A 17,382-nucleotide genomic window follows, 5' to 3' on the forward strand; every position below is an offset into this window, starting at 1 on the left:
TAGATTATTTCTGCAATGTGTTTTGGACCCTAGATTCCCTGTTCATATTCAATTGACTGTAGTTTATAATTATATCTGAATCAGGACAAATTGTGTTTAGTTCTAGCTGTGGTTTATAGAAACAAGTCTTATCTCAAACCATCATTTATGAAGTTGGCTTGCTTCAAATTGTAGCGGTGATTGGTATGAAAAAGGAATCTCTTTGAAAATATTCTTGACCTTATTTCAGTTGAACTGATAAGTAGAAGTGCTTAAACACAGAAGAGTAATCATGGGCCGTTATAGTTCAAAGGTTAATACAGGCAGCCCTTGCTATCCATGGGGATCTGTTGTGCTCTCCCCCCCCCCCGCGGATAGCAAAAAACATGGATGCTCAAATCCAAATGCAACCATTTAAAAAGCCTAGGCTTACCATCTGCGGAAGCTCAAATCTGTAGATGGCAAGTCCGTGCTTGGCACGGGTGCATTATACTAGTGTACTATTTTAATATTAGTGTATTATTTTGTAGATTTTGGATGTCCATAATGTTTTGGTTGTGGTGTCCCGCTGGTATGGTGGTATCCTGCTTGGACCAGATCGTTTTAAACACATCAACAATTGTGCCAGGAATATACTTGTGGAAAAGAACTACACTAATTCAGCTGTAAGTTTATTCTAATATAATGATGTTAATGGTTCCATCTTCATAACATACTTGTTTCTAAGTACTCATAGGACAGAGGTGAATAAAACAATTAACCATGTGTACACTTGAAGGCACCCCACAACAAAACACTCTAGAATGGCATATACACACCTGAATTTTTCAAAGCACTTTCTCTTTTAAACACTGCATCTCCAGACAATGTGCACAAATATGATGATGGTTTAGTAATCTAAAATACTATACAACTGTAGATTTAATCTGAATGCACTCAAGGATGCAGAGGCATATTAAACTTGAATAGAGTATGAATTTTATTATTGCTTAATCACCAGAATGGGATATTTTACTTTAGCTTTGTTTGAGAATTCACAGAGAATTAGCCTTACAACGTAGGCATTCAGTGACATTGTACATGGTACAATGTACAAGGAAGGCTGCTGAATGTCAAGACAAAAATGGGCAGGACATAAATTCTCAATACACTATTCCCTCCACATTCAATGGGGTTAGGGACACAGGACCCCTGTGAATGTGAAAAAACCGCAAATAACAAAAACACTATTCTTTTTACTTGAGAGAACACCTCTCTAGGAATCTCTAAGTCCTCCAGTGTAACTCTGTGGTCAACATCTGCCAGGCACTGACCATAGAATTGCACTGGAGGAGCTACAGATGCCTAGTGGAGTGTTCTCTCTAGGTCCTTCAGTGCGACCATAAATTAGCGCTGGAAGACAAGATATTCCTAGAAAGAACATATTAAAAAATCCATGAATAATCAAACTGCAAAAGACAAAGCCGCAAATGTGGAGGGACGAGTGTACATCTATTCCTTTTTTTTAGTACTTCTTTTGTCCCAGCCAGTATAAAGTATTGAGACAGAAAATGTCCTATACTCTTTTCCTTTTAGATCATGATGTAACAAAGCGGAAGTGATCTACTGTGGTTGAGTAGATTCTCCTCAAGGAAAATCTTTTTTTCTCCTTTGCAGGGATGTACAAATTCTCTTTGAGAATGTTAAACCCTGTCAAAACTCTCACCTTTAACCTCAAAACACTGGAATTTTCTGGGGTCATACAATACCTCCCCCTTCCACAAACTTTTTTTGGTGGGGGGCTAGTAAGGTTAACCTTGAAACTGTGCTGTCATTGTTCAGAAAAGAATATTGTGCTCATTTAAGCCCCCTCCTTCTCTCTCTAGGAAAATTTATCAAAGCACTCGGGGAAGAACAGAAGAGTAAGAAAAGACAAGAAGAAAACAGAACATTAATTCATTTCAGAAAATTGCACAGCCATCTTTTGTCTATGTGTATGCAATCACTCACTTGCTGAAAGAAACTTTTGAAACTGTAAATGTTTCATTGTAAAGACATGGACACACTTTTCAGTAACAACGAATTCTTCCTAGAAAGAAAATTCAACAGTAGAATCCCTTTTACTTTTTACAGTGTTTCAGCTAATGAGGATGAAATGAGTTCTTATGTATATTCAATTATTTAATTGGTGTTTTTTTTAAAAAAAAATTAAATGAGGAAAAACATAATTTTATTATTGTCTGGGAGAGTTTTTCATAACAAATAGCAGTAGGAATCCATTGCATCAAGGAGGATTCTTGAATGTCCTTGAAACTACACCTTGAAGTTTTGGTTTGTACTGCAGTTTTGGTTTCCAGTTCTCTTTGTTAGTAGTATTCTGTGCTATTGTCTGGCTCTTCTAGGGGATGTTGATCTTAAGCAATACATAATTTTCCTCTGCTGAAAACTATGGGATGTAAAAGTGCTTAATGCTGGGTGACTCATATTTTCAAATCTATTGTTTACATGAAAGAGACAAATATGATTGTCTTTGAACTCTGGTGAATCTAACTCAGTTTCACCCTTCACCTTAGCAGTTTGAAGCTGCTGCCAACACAAGTAACACTTTAGTAAAGGACTTTTGGATGGAGGAGCCCCATGACCAAAAGATAAGGTTGGAAAGTAAAGTTTTCAAAACTGATTGCCTTAATTATGTAAGATTCTTGCTTCGTTGTTTTTAAAACAGCATGAATAAAAGCCATCTAGTCTGCTCCCAGATCTTTGTCCCAGAGTATCCCCTGCTACATTTTTGAATGTGTTTTCACTGTGAGCGTTATCTAAATCTTTACACATTTTCTACTTTGAAGGAGATCCTAGTGCAAATTCACAAAAATAATGATGAAAGCAAGGAGTTTTGTATCACTGTAATTTCCCCCCCTGGTAACCAGAATTGTAAAAAATTGTTAATCTCTGGGGGGAAAAGCATTGACATTGTGTGGATTTGCTATCCAAATAATGGTTACTATTGTTTGAACAGCTTTTTCACTACTATGATAGATTTAAACATTTTTCACATTGAAATATAACTGTGGCATTTTAATGCTTTTGAAATATTTATTTCTAAATGATAATTACTTTTTAAAAATGATACTGCTGTTGCCCTGGCCAAGCACATAAAAATTATCTCGATAATTCCTGACACACTTGTTTCTTGAACACATTTATTTGTGACTGATGACATCTCTGAATTAGCATTTTTGCTTTTTTATTTATGATCCAATTCTGCATTGTCATAAGTGTAAATTAACTGGATTAGTTTTTTATATTTATGGCACTTTTGCTAAATTCAGAGAAAGGCAATTTTAATATTAGTTAACTGCAAGAGTATAAAACTACCTCTGAGGGTTTCATTTGAAAATGCATTAAAATTTCTTTGATTTTTTTCTTGATTTAATGAAATTGAGTATTCTTGTAGTTGAAGAAAAATAGCCCGTACAAAGGTTTGTTTGCAGAAGCAATACTAAGAAGAATAGAGAAGAAGATCCATTTGCCATAAAGCTAGATCTGGAGAAGACGGGACTGATTCTTATCAATTGTTTATGACTGATTACTCATGACCGGGCATGTTTCCTTAATGGGTAACCTATCTGTTTAAAGATGGTGAGATCTTAGATAGGTGCTGTGTGTGATTTATATCCCACTTTTCTCCCGATAATGAGACTCAAGGCAGCTACCAATATATCTAAAGCAATACCAATTGAGAACAGTATATTAGCATAAATAAAAGTATAAATCTAAAATTTAAAAACAATGTATGAAAATATCAAATGCACTAAAATACTATATACAAACCTTAAAAACAGAACAGCCTAGTATTAAAAGCCCAGCTCAAGTCAGTTTATAAAAGTCTGATAACTCAAAAATTGGCTAAAATGGTAGCTGGATGTGATTTGTCACTTTGGATGGAGCAAAAATGTATTTGTGTGTCCTGCTAGGCAGGAGTAGGCTGTACAAATGGCTACCATCCCCTGTAGAGTTACCAACTCCTGCTTCAGTTAACACTACCATACTATGGGGAGAAAAACAATACTGTAAAGAATCTCCCACTTTTTGCTGTTTGAATTCACAATCTCTTTTCTCTCCCAACTTCAGATTTTACTTCTCTTTACTGAAATTTAATTTGCAAGCACTTAGGGATAGTCTTCTTCCATGTGTGTGTGTGTTTGTGTGTGTTTTGTTCATATTTCTCTGAATTACTAATTTTAAACTTGGTATTTGCCCTTCCTACAATATATTCTATTGCAGGTAGAGCACCAAGTACAGTGGGCCCTTGGCATCCTTAGGGGTTTGGTTCCAGGACCTTCCATGGATTCCAAAATCTATGGCTGTTTAAGTCCCATTATATACAATGGCATAGTAAAATGGTGTCCTTGATATAAAGTAGCAAAATCAAAATTTGCTTGCTTGAAGAATATTTTCAAGCAGTGGATGATTAAATCCATGGATGCAAAATCTGTGGATGTGGAGGGCTTACTGTATATTATAAATATACCAAAATATACAATAAAACCAAACAACAATCACATAATAATAATAATAATAATTTATATCCCGCCTCTTCCGTTTTGGGGATCAAGACGGAGAACAACAAGGTTTATACAGTGCAAAGATAATAAAACATCAACATCCTCCAAGCCCCCCATTCCAGAACCTCCCTCCCTAAAGTATAAAGTTATAATAGTAAAATCATAAATACATAGCAATAGCATCAAGAAAAGTTGGCAATTAACAAACGACGAATAACGAGGAAACGTAATAAAATGGGCAGATTCCTTCAGTTCTGGCCATAATCGATCAGGGAAGGCCTGCCAGAAGAGGATCGTTTTTATCGCCTCTTTGAAGGCCTCAGGATAGAGTAATTGGCAAATCTCTTCCACCAGGTCATTCCAGATTTTAGGAGCGACAGCAGAGAAAGTCCTCTAGGAAGTCATCACCAATCTGGTCTTCCTTAATTGTAGCAGATTCTTCCCAGAAGAACGGAGTGTACAGGAAGGATTGTATGGGAGGAGGCGTTCCTTCAAGTAAGCTGGACCCAAGCCATATAGAAAGATACAGCAGTTATAAGGCATTTCTGTCCATTCAAAAGGCCTTCTGTTGCATAGTTATTTGCCTTAAGGCAGGCACTTGGAGAGCAGCAGAAAGATCTTACAATACAGTCAGACACAAAGAAAGCAAAGTACCGTGGAATCTTGGTATCCGTGGGGATCTGTTCTGAACCCTCCCTGCGGATACAAAAATCCGTGGATGCTTAAGTCTCGATGTCCCCATGGTGGCAGGTGCACATGGCTGCGTTGCCATTAGGGACAACCCTCATTGTCCTGAGTGCTGGCGTGTGCATATGGCCACACTGCCATTAAGACTTGTCCCTAGTGGCAGCATGTGCACATGGCCATGCTACCATTGGGGGCAATGGGAATTCAGGTAGCCCCCCCCCTCCATTCTTGTGTCACCACTGGGGATAACGGGGAATGGCCTGTTGCGGATGCTCAGATCCATGGATGGAAAGTCCACAGATAACAAGGTCCCACTGTACTGTATTTTGTTTGTTCTAAAACAGTGATAGAAATTTCATGACATAACAACACACTTCAGTTTTACATATACACCTGCATATGCATATATAAAATCTATTTAAATCAGAAAGTTTGTGCACATGGGTGTATTTTTTACATATTTGAAATTAACAGGTAACAGTTCACATTTGTATGTTTTCAGCCTTGCAGAATAAAGCAAACATCTCAAGCTATTGCATTTGACTATTTCTCCCCAGTAGATGTCAGTAGAACGATAAGAATTTTAAAACTTTGCTGCTATAGACCCCAACTTGGAAATTAATTTATTTTTCTGTATGAGTTAACTAACCATAGTATTCATCCACTGCTGTTAAATATGTTCTGTCTTTTAAAGTAAACTCCATGGATATTCCTCCTTTAAGCACGAACAATTTTATGTAAATGCTTTTTTCAGTGGATGTCTTCTTACAGGCAGTACTGTGTCAAAATGTGCTTTCTTTTTCTTGAATTCCCGTAATAAAACATGTAGGAAAACTGCCATAGTGTAATACTGTGTAATGTATGTAGGGACTCCTCCCAGACTTTTCTTAGGACTCCCCACAAAACCCCGAGCTGCCACCACCTACAATGAAGAGGTGTACGACTCTTGTCTCTATATCCACGGGTATGTGTCCTTACTCGAGGCATCCAAAGCACCTGAATAGGTGAAGACCCATTTTCTGTTAAGGATCACATTCCCCTATTGGTAGAGGCAATCTGTTTGTGCGGGAGCAGGTGCACAATATTGGTCAGAGTAGGACAGATGTATAATGTGTTTCATATATAGTTCTTCCCCGCATAGGCACACACAATTTCCACTTCAGTAACATTAAAGGTATTTCTTTTGTCTTCTCTTTTGTCATTGTATCATGAAGAATCTTTAGTCATTCACTGTGATAATGTAACACCAGCTCCTATACAATTTACCTGTAATCTGAAGTGATACAGGCCATTTTTAGTACAGATTGTGCAAACTAATGAATACAGTAGACAGATAGAATCCTGTGTTTTCCACAAGGCTAGAAAAGATCATGACCTATTGTTTGTTTCAGTCTGCCGTTTGAACTAGGTGGGGGTGGAGGCTAAAACCTGATCCTAAAGCTCACTAAAAATCAAATGTAGAACAATAAACTATGGTTGGTTATTGTTTGTGAAACAGGCCATACTCCCTATAGTAACATTCCTTTAACAGAATTGCCACATCTTGGAGGGAACACTTTGAATGTAAAAAAAAGGAGGGCACAACTTGAACAAGAGACCTATAGATATCAGGACAAATAAGGCAGAAGAACTCTTAGGGTCAAACTAGGCATTGAAGGGAATGCATATTCCCAAGTATTAGGGGCAAAGGAGACAGCCTGCCAGGAGTGGCTGGAGGCTGCTCTGGCCATGATTGCACCATGATTGCATCAGGACCATGGTGACCACATGGTCCACTTCCAAAGTGAGCTGCCACCATGGTCCCAAGACAGCTGCTACCAGGAGCTGGATTTAATCAGTTCCCTTTTGATCCAGTCCAAAGATTGCGGCATCGGAGGAGCTTCCAGCTGCTTTGGGGGCATGCATCATCTGAACAGAAGCTGCTTTTTTGGCCCGTGCAATTTGGGCCAAAGCCTATTTTCCATCCCACAAGGGAATTTCTCAGAGAAGCATGCCTTCGCAATCAAACCTGAAAATTAAGCTCATACTTTTCAGAAACCAATGTTAAATCAAAGCACATTAAATGTGAAATATGTAGGTGAAGAAAACCATGGAAACATATCTTTCATTACTTGAGGAAGCACCTCTTCTAAAAACATGTCAAGCCTATCATCTATTCAGACTAGTTGATATGCTTAGTATGTAGATGAAACATATCTTCCATATGACAGAGTTGGTGATTTTACTGAAGCCTTGGTTTCACTATGGAATGGAGAGATGGTAAGGGCTATCAATACAATTGCTCCTAAGTGGCAAGTCCAATGCTGTGGAGCCTGAAATTCACATTGATTTATAGAAGACCAGGCAGTGAAACAGGATGGATGACAGCTAGAGTGCAAGTGGTGTAGGTCTTGGGGTGAGTGTGATCTGAAATGCATTTTAAAAATCTTTGTTGTATTTAATTTGCAGCAGCGAGATGGGACAAAAATAAATAAATCATATTACACCACTAGGATTGCAACCTCAATCTCCCACCCAGTAGGATTATTTCAAGTGGTGAGGAGTCTGTTGGTCACAGGCCCAGAGAGTTCAGGTATGCAACTCACAGCCACCTGTTCTGGAAATTTGCCAGGCATTACAAGGAAAAAAACTGCTCACATTTGCTCAGAACTTAACACCACACTTGTTAGAGAGCCTAGTTGGTGTTCTTGGAATAAGCTTTAGTTACTGAGGCCTAACGATATGAACAAGACTCTTGAAGCAGTTCAGCTCACCACAGGTAAGATCAAACTTTGCCCATCTTAGCTAATAAACTCTAGCAGGGCTGGACTGACTGGATTATGTCCAAGAGGTGGTAAATGCCTCATTATATCAGGCAGTTTTTAGATAAATTAATTGTATTGTTCTATCGTATAACTTGTTTTAATCCTTTTTGTAAGCTGCCTGGAGAGCTTTGCAATAGAGTGGGGTATAAATATTTAATATTTAATATAAATATATAAACTGTGTCTCTCATCAGATGTTGCTTCAGGTCAGCTGGAAGGCAACACAGTTCAAATATTATTTCAGATGGCAGCACTTTTGCCCTGTGGAGTGATTAGCCAAGGTTTCCCCTTATTATACTAGCAGAAAACTTCCTAGACCTGGAACAACTACTAAGGAAGATCAAGGAAGAAAGTGCATAGGCAGTCTGTTAAACATAAAGAAAACAAAAACAATGACCATGGAGAATCTACACAAATTCAACCTAGACAATGAAGAAATAGAAATAGTAAAATAGAGTTTTCATATCTAGGATCAATCATTGATAGGAATGGGATTTGCAGCCCTGAAACCAGACGAAAATTAAGAATGGGGAGAAACATCAGGAACAAATTCTTCTAGAACATGGCCACATAGCCCGAAAAACCCACAAAACTCAATGGGGAGAATGGTTGAAAACTAGAAAAGATCTAAAATGGAAAGATATGTAAATGGGCCCAAATGTTAAAATCATACAAGCCACTGTATTACTATGTATGCATGTGAGGGCTGGACAGCTAAGAAAGCAAATAGGAAGAAAATAAATTCTTTTGGAATGTGGTGCTGAGGATACCATGGACAGTCAAGAAGTCAAACAAAGGGGTCCTAGAACTAAACTAAGGGTGTCATACTTTGACCTCATCATGAGAAGGCATAACTCATTGGAAAAACCCAATAATGTTAGGAAAAGTGGAGGGAAGCAGAAAGATTAGAAGGTCTCATGCTAGATAGTTGGACTCTGTTAAGGAGGTCACGGATATGACTTTGCAGGAACTAAGCAGAACAGTGGAGGACAGGGAGTCCTGGAGATATCTCATCCACAGGGTCGCCACGGGTTGAGATCGACTCGAGGGCAGTTAACAATAACAACAAATAAATATTTTAATAAATATGCTAATAATATATACAATCTGATAACAAAATTAAACATAATTACATCAAAGCCTCTGGATCCTCTGTTTGAGGAAATATCACACTGTGGTTATAAAAGGAACACGTTCCCATAGTACATCTTCATGCATTTTGCAAAGACTGTCTCATCAGATGTTGCTTCAGGTCAGCTGAAAGGCAACACAATTCGCATATTATTTTAGATGACAGCAATTTTGCCCTATGGAGTGATTCGCCAAGATTTCCTCTTTTTAAGCCATGGAGATAAAGGCAGAAGAAAATAAATCCAGTAATCTAGTTCATCTTGAGAACACTGTTCCAAGCAAGTACATGGGCCTTAGTTATCCACTGGATTGGTTCCTGGACCTCCCATGGATGCCAAATTCCCTTTCATGTTTTTAAAAATTATTATTTATTTATTTCCTACCTCTCCTTAAGGCACAAATCCCATTATATACAATGAAATAATAAAATGGCATCCCTTATATAAAGTGACAAAACCAAGGTTTGTTTTTTAGATTTTTAAAGGCATTTTTAAACCATGAATCTGTGGATGCAGAAGCTGTTGATGTGGAGGGCCAACTATGTTGTTGTTTTTGTTTCTCAGGGAAAAAAAAATATTCAAACAATAGCATTCACTGAAAGGAAAGACCAGACAAAAATCTTGAAAGGTATATATTTGGCCAGAATATTAATCTTTAAAATATGTGAATATGCCCCATGAGACTGAAGGAAAGGTTCTGCCATCTCTTATTATCTGGCTTAGTAGGCTGAATACATGAATAATTCAGCTGGGGAAGTTTTTTCTTCTTCTTGGTGATGCATCACCAAGAAGACTAAACTATTGACATACCATCATGAAACACTAGCAAGGGGGATCCAGTCTCCATTGCTCTACTGCAGTGGCAGTAATGGGGAATAAATCTGATTTTTCTCCTTTAGCCGCTAACACCTGAGTAACTGTCAAATATCTTCTGCTTGTATCCTCAGCACAAATGGTAACACAGATGCTTGATGTGGGGGCATAAATTAGCATATCATTACCAATGGGGGCAGGTTACATGTGATTATGGCTCACCAGCTGGAGCATGCCTGGCCCTTGGGAAGTTTCAAACTCAACGGCAAATCGGTCAATTTTCCAGGTGAACAGAAGCTGGAGAAACACAAAACACAGCTAGTGGGAAGAAGGCAGTTCTTTTAAAAATATAGTTTTATTAACACATAACTACAAAAAAGCAACAACCATCACAACAAATATCTATTAATATAAAACAATGTCCAGATTGACAAACTTAAACTAAACCAGCTAATCTAATTGACTATGGTAACTGCTATAAAACTAACATACCAAAGACAGGGGAACCATGGCTTCCAACTTGCCCGGCAATGGGTATGCTGCTCAACTATATCTATCTCCCCCATCCCCACTGGCTATTCAGAAATGAACCAAAAATTAATTACTAACTTTTAAGAAAGGAAGGTAATCCTGATGCTTTGGACAGATCTCGCCTTTACCTTCAAAATAAGAACTTCCAGTCTAAACATGAATGGAATGGGGTAGAAAGAATATGTTGTTAAAGGGACAGGAGGAGGGCTGGTTGAAAAAAAAAGTAAGGCAAATACAGTTTTTATTTCAGACTTTTTACCCGGGCGTTCTTGACTTTACATGAACCTAAAAGAAAGTAAGAACATGGGAAGAACCATGCCACCTCAGATAAAGGGTCTAGCTTGTCCCAGTGTCTGTAACCTGGGGTCCCCAAGAGGTCTGTGGAAAGATTTCATGGGGTCTATGAATTTCGATGGAAAAATATATATTTATTTTCATTAACCTCTCTAACTGAAATTTATCATTTCCCTCAACTATAAATGTATGAAACAAACTACAGTGCAGTAATATTAGCAGTTCTTGTGAATTTGTCACCAATGGGAATCACAGATATTTTCATATATTACGGTTGTTGCAGATAACTTGAAATTACACATGATAGCAAAGGGATCCATGGGCTTCACCAGATGCTAAAGAGGTCCATGGAACAAGAAACATTAAGAATCCTTGATCTAGTATTCCATATTGTTTTCACATACTGACCAGTCAGTTGCCTATGAGAAGCCCACCACAAGAATGTAAGTACAGGTTTTTAACGCCATCTTATATTCCCCAGCAACTGATATAAAATAGGCCATGTTTCTCTGATACTCCATATGGTATATAGCCATCATGACTAGTAGCCACAGATGGCTCTGTCCTTCCTGAAATTAGTTAATGATCTTTTAAAGGCACCCACTTATGCATCCATCACTACAATGTTGCAGTGAAGTCCAGCTTTTAACTGTATAATTACCTCTCCCTAAAGTATGGCTTTTTTTCTACCTGTAGTTCCAAGCAGGGAGACAATTAAAAAAATATTATAAAATTATGTGGTTCTTAGTACCAATGAAAACCAGCAGTTTCCTGGCTTCCCCCACCCTCATCTGGTGCATTTCAGATGTGCTGCACTGCCATCCTGATCCTGGCAGCCAACGTGACTAATGTCTATGTTGACTCATGGTTGACACTCCATAGCTCAGAGGAATGTTTGGCTCTACAGATGTTGCTGGACCATTGCCCATTCCAACTGGGGCTGATAGACACTGGAGTCCAATGTATCTACACAGCCACCATTTCTCTACCTCAATGCCTTTAGATCAGAAGCACAATCATGCCAAGATAGAATGGACAGTGCCCCATCTCTCTCACACCTCAGCAAAACAAGAGCTCTCCATTTGACTGGATCAGGTTAGCACAGAGCTGGGCTCTCAGGAAAAGAAAAATAAACAGGATAAAAATATTGAAATTGAACTGGTTATCTTGAAAGAAAATGTGGTTCTAAAAGGGATGTGCTTTTGAAAATCTTAGCCCAACTCCATCTTGACCATAGTCTAAGGCCACAACTGCACTGACGAAATAATGCGGTCTGACATTCCTTTTACTGCCATGACTCAATGCTATGGAATTATAGGGTTTGTTGCTTTGTGAGATATTTAGTCTTCTCTGTCAGAGAGCTCTGGTACCACAACAAAGTACAAATCTCAGAATTCCATTGCACTGAGCCATGGCAGTTAAAGCAGTGTCAAAATGCATGATTTCAGCTGTGCAGTTGTGGCCTTAGACTATGGTCAAGATAGATTTGGGCTAAGATTTTCAAAAGCACATCCCTTTTGGAACCACATTTTCTTTCAAGATAACCAATTTATTTTCAATATTTTTTCTTTTCCTATCATTTAATAATGTCTCACAACATGTATGATAATTAGTATGAAGACTTTCAAATGAATTGTATTCTTCTAAACTGACTATATATGCTCTCAGCCTCAGAGGAAAACAATGGCAAACCTCATCTGAACAAACCTGCCCCATGATAGTCCTCTTTCATGGGTTCAGGGTCAACATAAGTCGGAAACAACTTGAAGGTACACAACAACAACAGCAGCAACAACAACAACAACAACATACTAGGCAATGCCACTATATGGAAGATCATAGCTGTGTTCATTGTAGAGACCACTAGATGTCAGTGTTGTTCTACAGTAGCTTACTCACTTCCAAATTATCGGGTCATATGGGTCTATTTCAGCATCCATAGCAAATATAGAGATATCATCCTTTACAGGACACTGGTGAATTAAGAAAGAATGAAAAATTAAGTTATACAAACAGGACACATGTACGAAACTGGGAGTGTCATGCTTTATAAGTGGTAAGACACTACTCCAGGCTATTAATTTCAGTTCTTTAAGATTTAAGGGCATGATTGGATTTAATTTTTCTGAAGCCCTTGCATTGCAAGAAAAAATTGCTACTTAAAAAGAATACTAAAATAGACATTGTCTGCAATCAACGACAAGAGGTGCTGAATGCAAAATGTCTACATACACAAAAGAGCAGGGAATTGGGAGTGCTCTAGATACTGTTATAATAGGTCGGGATGGGGAAACTGGATCACGTGAGTCACATGTGGCCCTTAGGGACACTTTTTGAAGCCACCAAACCCCTCCAAATCCCCAACCCACACCTCTCTCCGAGCATTTCTAAGTAAAAAAATAAAAAATAAAATAAAAATTAACATTGGTAAAATACCACTCTTCCATGGTGGTCAAAACCTTTAATGCCCCCCCTCCAATTCAACACCCAACATAAAATAAAAATTGGCAAAAAAGAAATAGGTGCAGATGGAATACAAAGTTTCTTCTGGTTGTTTTTAGCTAGATTGTCATTGATTTTTATCTGCAATGGGGCTAGGGGAAGAAAAACAAATAGTTACCCACATCATCTCCACTAGTCCATCTCAGGACTAGATCCTTTGTGATCCCTGACTATTAGTCATGCTGAAATGATTGGACTTAGATTCCAACAACATCTGGAAGACCATGCGTTTCTAACCCCAATGACTTACAGGATAGGAGAGTACAATGGCCCACTCCGCCATGTGCCTGAGTATCTCACCATTTAGGAACTGACATCTAAATTGTTCAGCAGATTGTTGGATCTACTGATGAGGGTGAGATACTCATTGGGATTCCATGTCAAGCAGAAATACATCTTGAGCCGTGACTGTGTAATGAGGTGAAAGGAGGTGGGTGGGAGGAGATATTTGGGGAACTGAGGTGAAGAAGATGGGAAAGAAATTGGTGGATGAGTGAGGGTTGTGCTGATAAACTGGAAGGCCAGGTGACAGTCTTCTAACCTGTTTTCAGCCATTAATCTAGGGGTGAAAAATCAATGGCTTTGAAGATGTTGGACTTTGATTCCCACCAATGCCAGCCAGTCTGGTCCAATGGTGAAAGATGTCAGGACAAGTCATCATCATTTGGAGGACCACTGTTTCTCTATGCTAGATTCATCTACAATATCTTTTAATGACATCTGGCTCTAATTATTACCTTTCCATCTCAATCTGAGGTGCTTTACAGAGGGCCCAAAAAGGGCGGTCTGCCGGCACCTCCGTTTCCACCGCTGGGAAGCCTCAGCCTCCAAATGGCGAGGGTTCCCGGCAGTGGAAAAAGAAGCCGCAATCAGAGTCTGATGTTAGTAATGGTTGGACTCAATGTACAAACTGAAGCTTTATCTAGACACGACAGAGGTCCTCCTGTACACCTGAAAGGGACATCAGGGAATAGGGATTCAACCTCTACTGGACAGGGTTGCGCTCCCCTTAAAGATACAGATTTGGAGCTTGGGTCTTCTCTTGAATTCAACTCAACCTGGATTTCTGAGCTTTTGTGGTGGTTAGCAGAACATTTATAAAATCTAGTCAGTAAACTGAATCCCTTCTTAGAGATGTGTGAGCTGTGACACATGCCTTAGTTACATGGTTATGACCTATATGATTTGGATCCAGATTACCCAAAGGGCTCTATTCTACATAGAAGCCTGCCTGGTTGTAGGCTCTGTTAGGTCCAAAACACACTACAGAAATCAGTCAGTATGAGACTGCTTTAACTGCCCTGGCTCAATGCTAGGGAATTCTGGAACTGTAGTTTTGTGAGACATTTTTGTTTCTCTGTCAGAGAGCTTTGGTGCTACAATAAACTACAATTCCCAGGATTCTCTAGCATTGAGCCAGGGATGGATTATCTCTGTGGTGTGTCTTGAACCTTAGAAGCCCACTCCCCTCCCCCATCAACTATCAGATCTTGTGTCCAGGACTTATTTTCCCATTCAAGCTGGGCTTCTCTTGACTCCTCCCACATATTTTCAAGAACAGGATTTTCCCATTCGTGAAAAGATGCAAACAGGCTGCGTACTCGCCGGGGACAGGGAAATGCGATAATATCCACATCTTAAAGTTACATCCTGCATCTATCGCTGGAGCAAAACCAATGTGATAATCTCCTGTGTTATGCTTTTGTGCTGCTCACAGATATTCTTTTATTAAGAGTGAAGGGATTGATGTATACAATATGGTTGCACAATATACCATGCTAGAGTGCACTCTTGTTAAAAGAGTGCCCATGTGGGATCACAGCTCATTTTTCTTGTTCTAGAGCAGGTGTGGTAAATTCAGATTTTCCAGGGGTTGCCAGACTCTGTCTTCCAAGAAGTCCAGCCACCATGGCCAATATTCAGGGTTGTGACCCAGAAACTTCTGTTGCTCCATAGTTCTCCACTTTCATCCCTATAAAAGACTGAGGTAAAGCATCAACTTCACTTATTGGCATTTGCCACACCATACATATTCATCTATTTCAAGTTAATCTCAATTTATTCCAATTTATAATTCCCAAAATATAATCCTTTCAGTGACTACGCTGTTGTGTTCCAACATGGAAACTCCAACTTATTTATAGATTTCAGCCTTGGGCAAGACTGTTGTAACTCATCCTCTAGAGTTGGATGATTTAGATAGACAGGAGGAGGCAGACTGCTAGGAATCAGCAGCTCTTGATCACAGTTTCTGAGTAAGGGGAGCTGGGGGTTGATGCAGAGAGGGGCCTTGCTTCCCAGAAGGAGGCTGCAGAGGCTGAAGACCAATTGTCATCATTCATTGCGTGACTACAAGATGAAGAAAGGTTGTGCCTCATGCAGAAATTATTAAGTAGAAGACACTGACCTAATTAGGTGCCTGGGGTCTTAAAACAGTTGCCTATAAATCTCCCAGCCACTCCCTAGCAGCTTGCTGCTTTCAACCCTGCTTCTTGACACTATCAGTACTCTTTAGTGTTTGTATTTGCCTGAGCATGGATTTGCTACGAATTATTATTCTGTTTTACTTTTTGCTAGTGACGCTCCTGATGACATTATCAGATCCTATAATATCCTTATCTGAATAGATATGGAGACAAGAGTTGACATCTGGTTTTATTGCAGGATTTGGTTCCTGTGTTTGTATCTCTGTTATGCGGCCTATTGTTGCTGATAAGCAGTTGTTTTAGATTAGGGCAGGGTTGGCCCTCTAGATTACATATGAAAAAATATCCAAAGATTGAAATAATGTTCCTGTGCAGAAAATGCTGTTTCCTGTGAAAATAAATCTGTGAATTTTTGTACAAAGTAAGTTCAGAACTGCAAGTCATCTTCAAAAACTGCACACTTTTTAGAGACTTTCTCAAATCTAGAAGAAAATTTCTCAAATTACTAATTCTTTCCTTCAAGAAAAAAATAATGAAGAATTATATCCCTATGGTAGATGTTACTAGATAACAGATTTCATTATCCTGGCTGTTGAACATGTTATTTGGGACTGTTGGAAGTTGGAGTCCAGTATTTGATGTTCCTCAGGTTTCCACCCTAGAATTAAGGGTTTTTACATTAGATTGCCTTATTGCAAAACCCATACTCAGGACTGGAAGCTACTGTCAGAACAGAATATGGAGAAACACAATGGTTCCCAATCAGAAAGGGGGCCAGACAAGGTTGTATTCTATCACCATTTCTATTCAACTTGTATGCAAAAAATATCATACACAGAGCAAGTTTAGACATGGAAGAGGGAGGAGTGAAGATTGGAGGAAGGAACATCAACAGTCTGACAAATGCAGAGGATACCATTCTACTAGCAGAAAACAACAAAGACTTGAAACAATTACTAAAGAAAGTCAGACGGAAAGGTGCCAAGGCAGGCTTAATGTTCCACATTAGAAAACAAAAATAATGACCACAGAAGAGTTACAGAAATGTGATCTGCACAACAAGGAAGTTGAAATAGTTAGGATTTCCCATAGCTTGGCTTAAACATTGATCAGAATGGGAATTGCAATCAAGAAATCAGAAGAAGACTAGAGGCTGGGAAGGGCAGCTATGAAAGAACTAGACAGGATATTGAAGTGTAAAGATATGAAACTAAACACCAAAGTTAGGATCATTGAAGCCATCATATTTTCCATCATCATGTACAGATGTGAGAGCTGGATGGTGAAGAAAACTGATAGAAAGAAAATAAATCAATTTGAGATGTGGTTCTGGAGAAGAGTGTTAAGGATACCATAGATGGCCAAATAGACAAATAAATGGGTTCTAGGACTCTCCTTGGAAGCCATGATGACTAAATTGAGGCTGTTGTACTTCAGACACATTATGAGAAGACAAGACACACTAGAAAAGATGATATTGTTAGGAATGGTGAAGGGCAGTAGAAGGAGAGATAGATCATACACCAGATTGATAGACTCTATCAAGGAAAATATGGCTTGGAGCATGCAAAACCTGAGCAGAGCAGATTAAGACAGAGAGGCTTAGAGGTGTCTCATTCATGGGGTTGGTCTGAATCAAAGTTAACTTGAAGGCAGCTAACAACAACAAGAA

The 17,382-nt window shown here is 38.9% G+C and overlaps 1 protein-coding gene across 4 annotated transcripts in view; it reads left to right on the top strand.

Moving 5' to 3' along the window:
* The window catches only part of LOC121917440 (protein IMPACT-like), a 97,732-nt gene extending 95,082 nt beyond the window's left edge, over positions 1-2,650 (top strand). For all 4 annotated transcript variants that reach the window (XM_042443414.1, XM_042443413.1, XM_042443415.1 and 1 more), the window contains 2 exons: positions 510-644; positions 1,845-2,650. In XM_042443414.1, the coding sequence (XP_042299348.1) occupies positions 510-644; positions 1,845-1,913 (204 nt within the window). In that variant the 3' untranslated portion in view covers positions 1,914-2,650. The remainder of the gene's footprint in view (positions 1-509; positions 645-1,844) is intronic.
* The last annotated feature ends 14,732 nt before the right edge of the window (positions 2,651-17,382 follow it).

The sequence above is a fragment of the Sceloporus undulatus genome, unplaced genomic scaffold (assembly GCF_019175285.1).
Source record: "Sceloporus undulatus isolate JIND9_A2432 ecotype Alabama unplaced genomic scaffold, SceUnd_v1.1 scaffold_18, whole genome shotgun sequence".
In the NCBI taxonomy this organism is placed as follows: Eukaryota; Metazoa; Chordata; class Lepidosauria; order Squamata; family Phrynosomatidae; genus Sceloporus; species Sceloporus undulatus.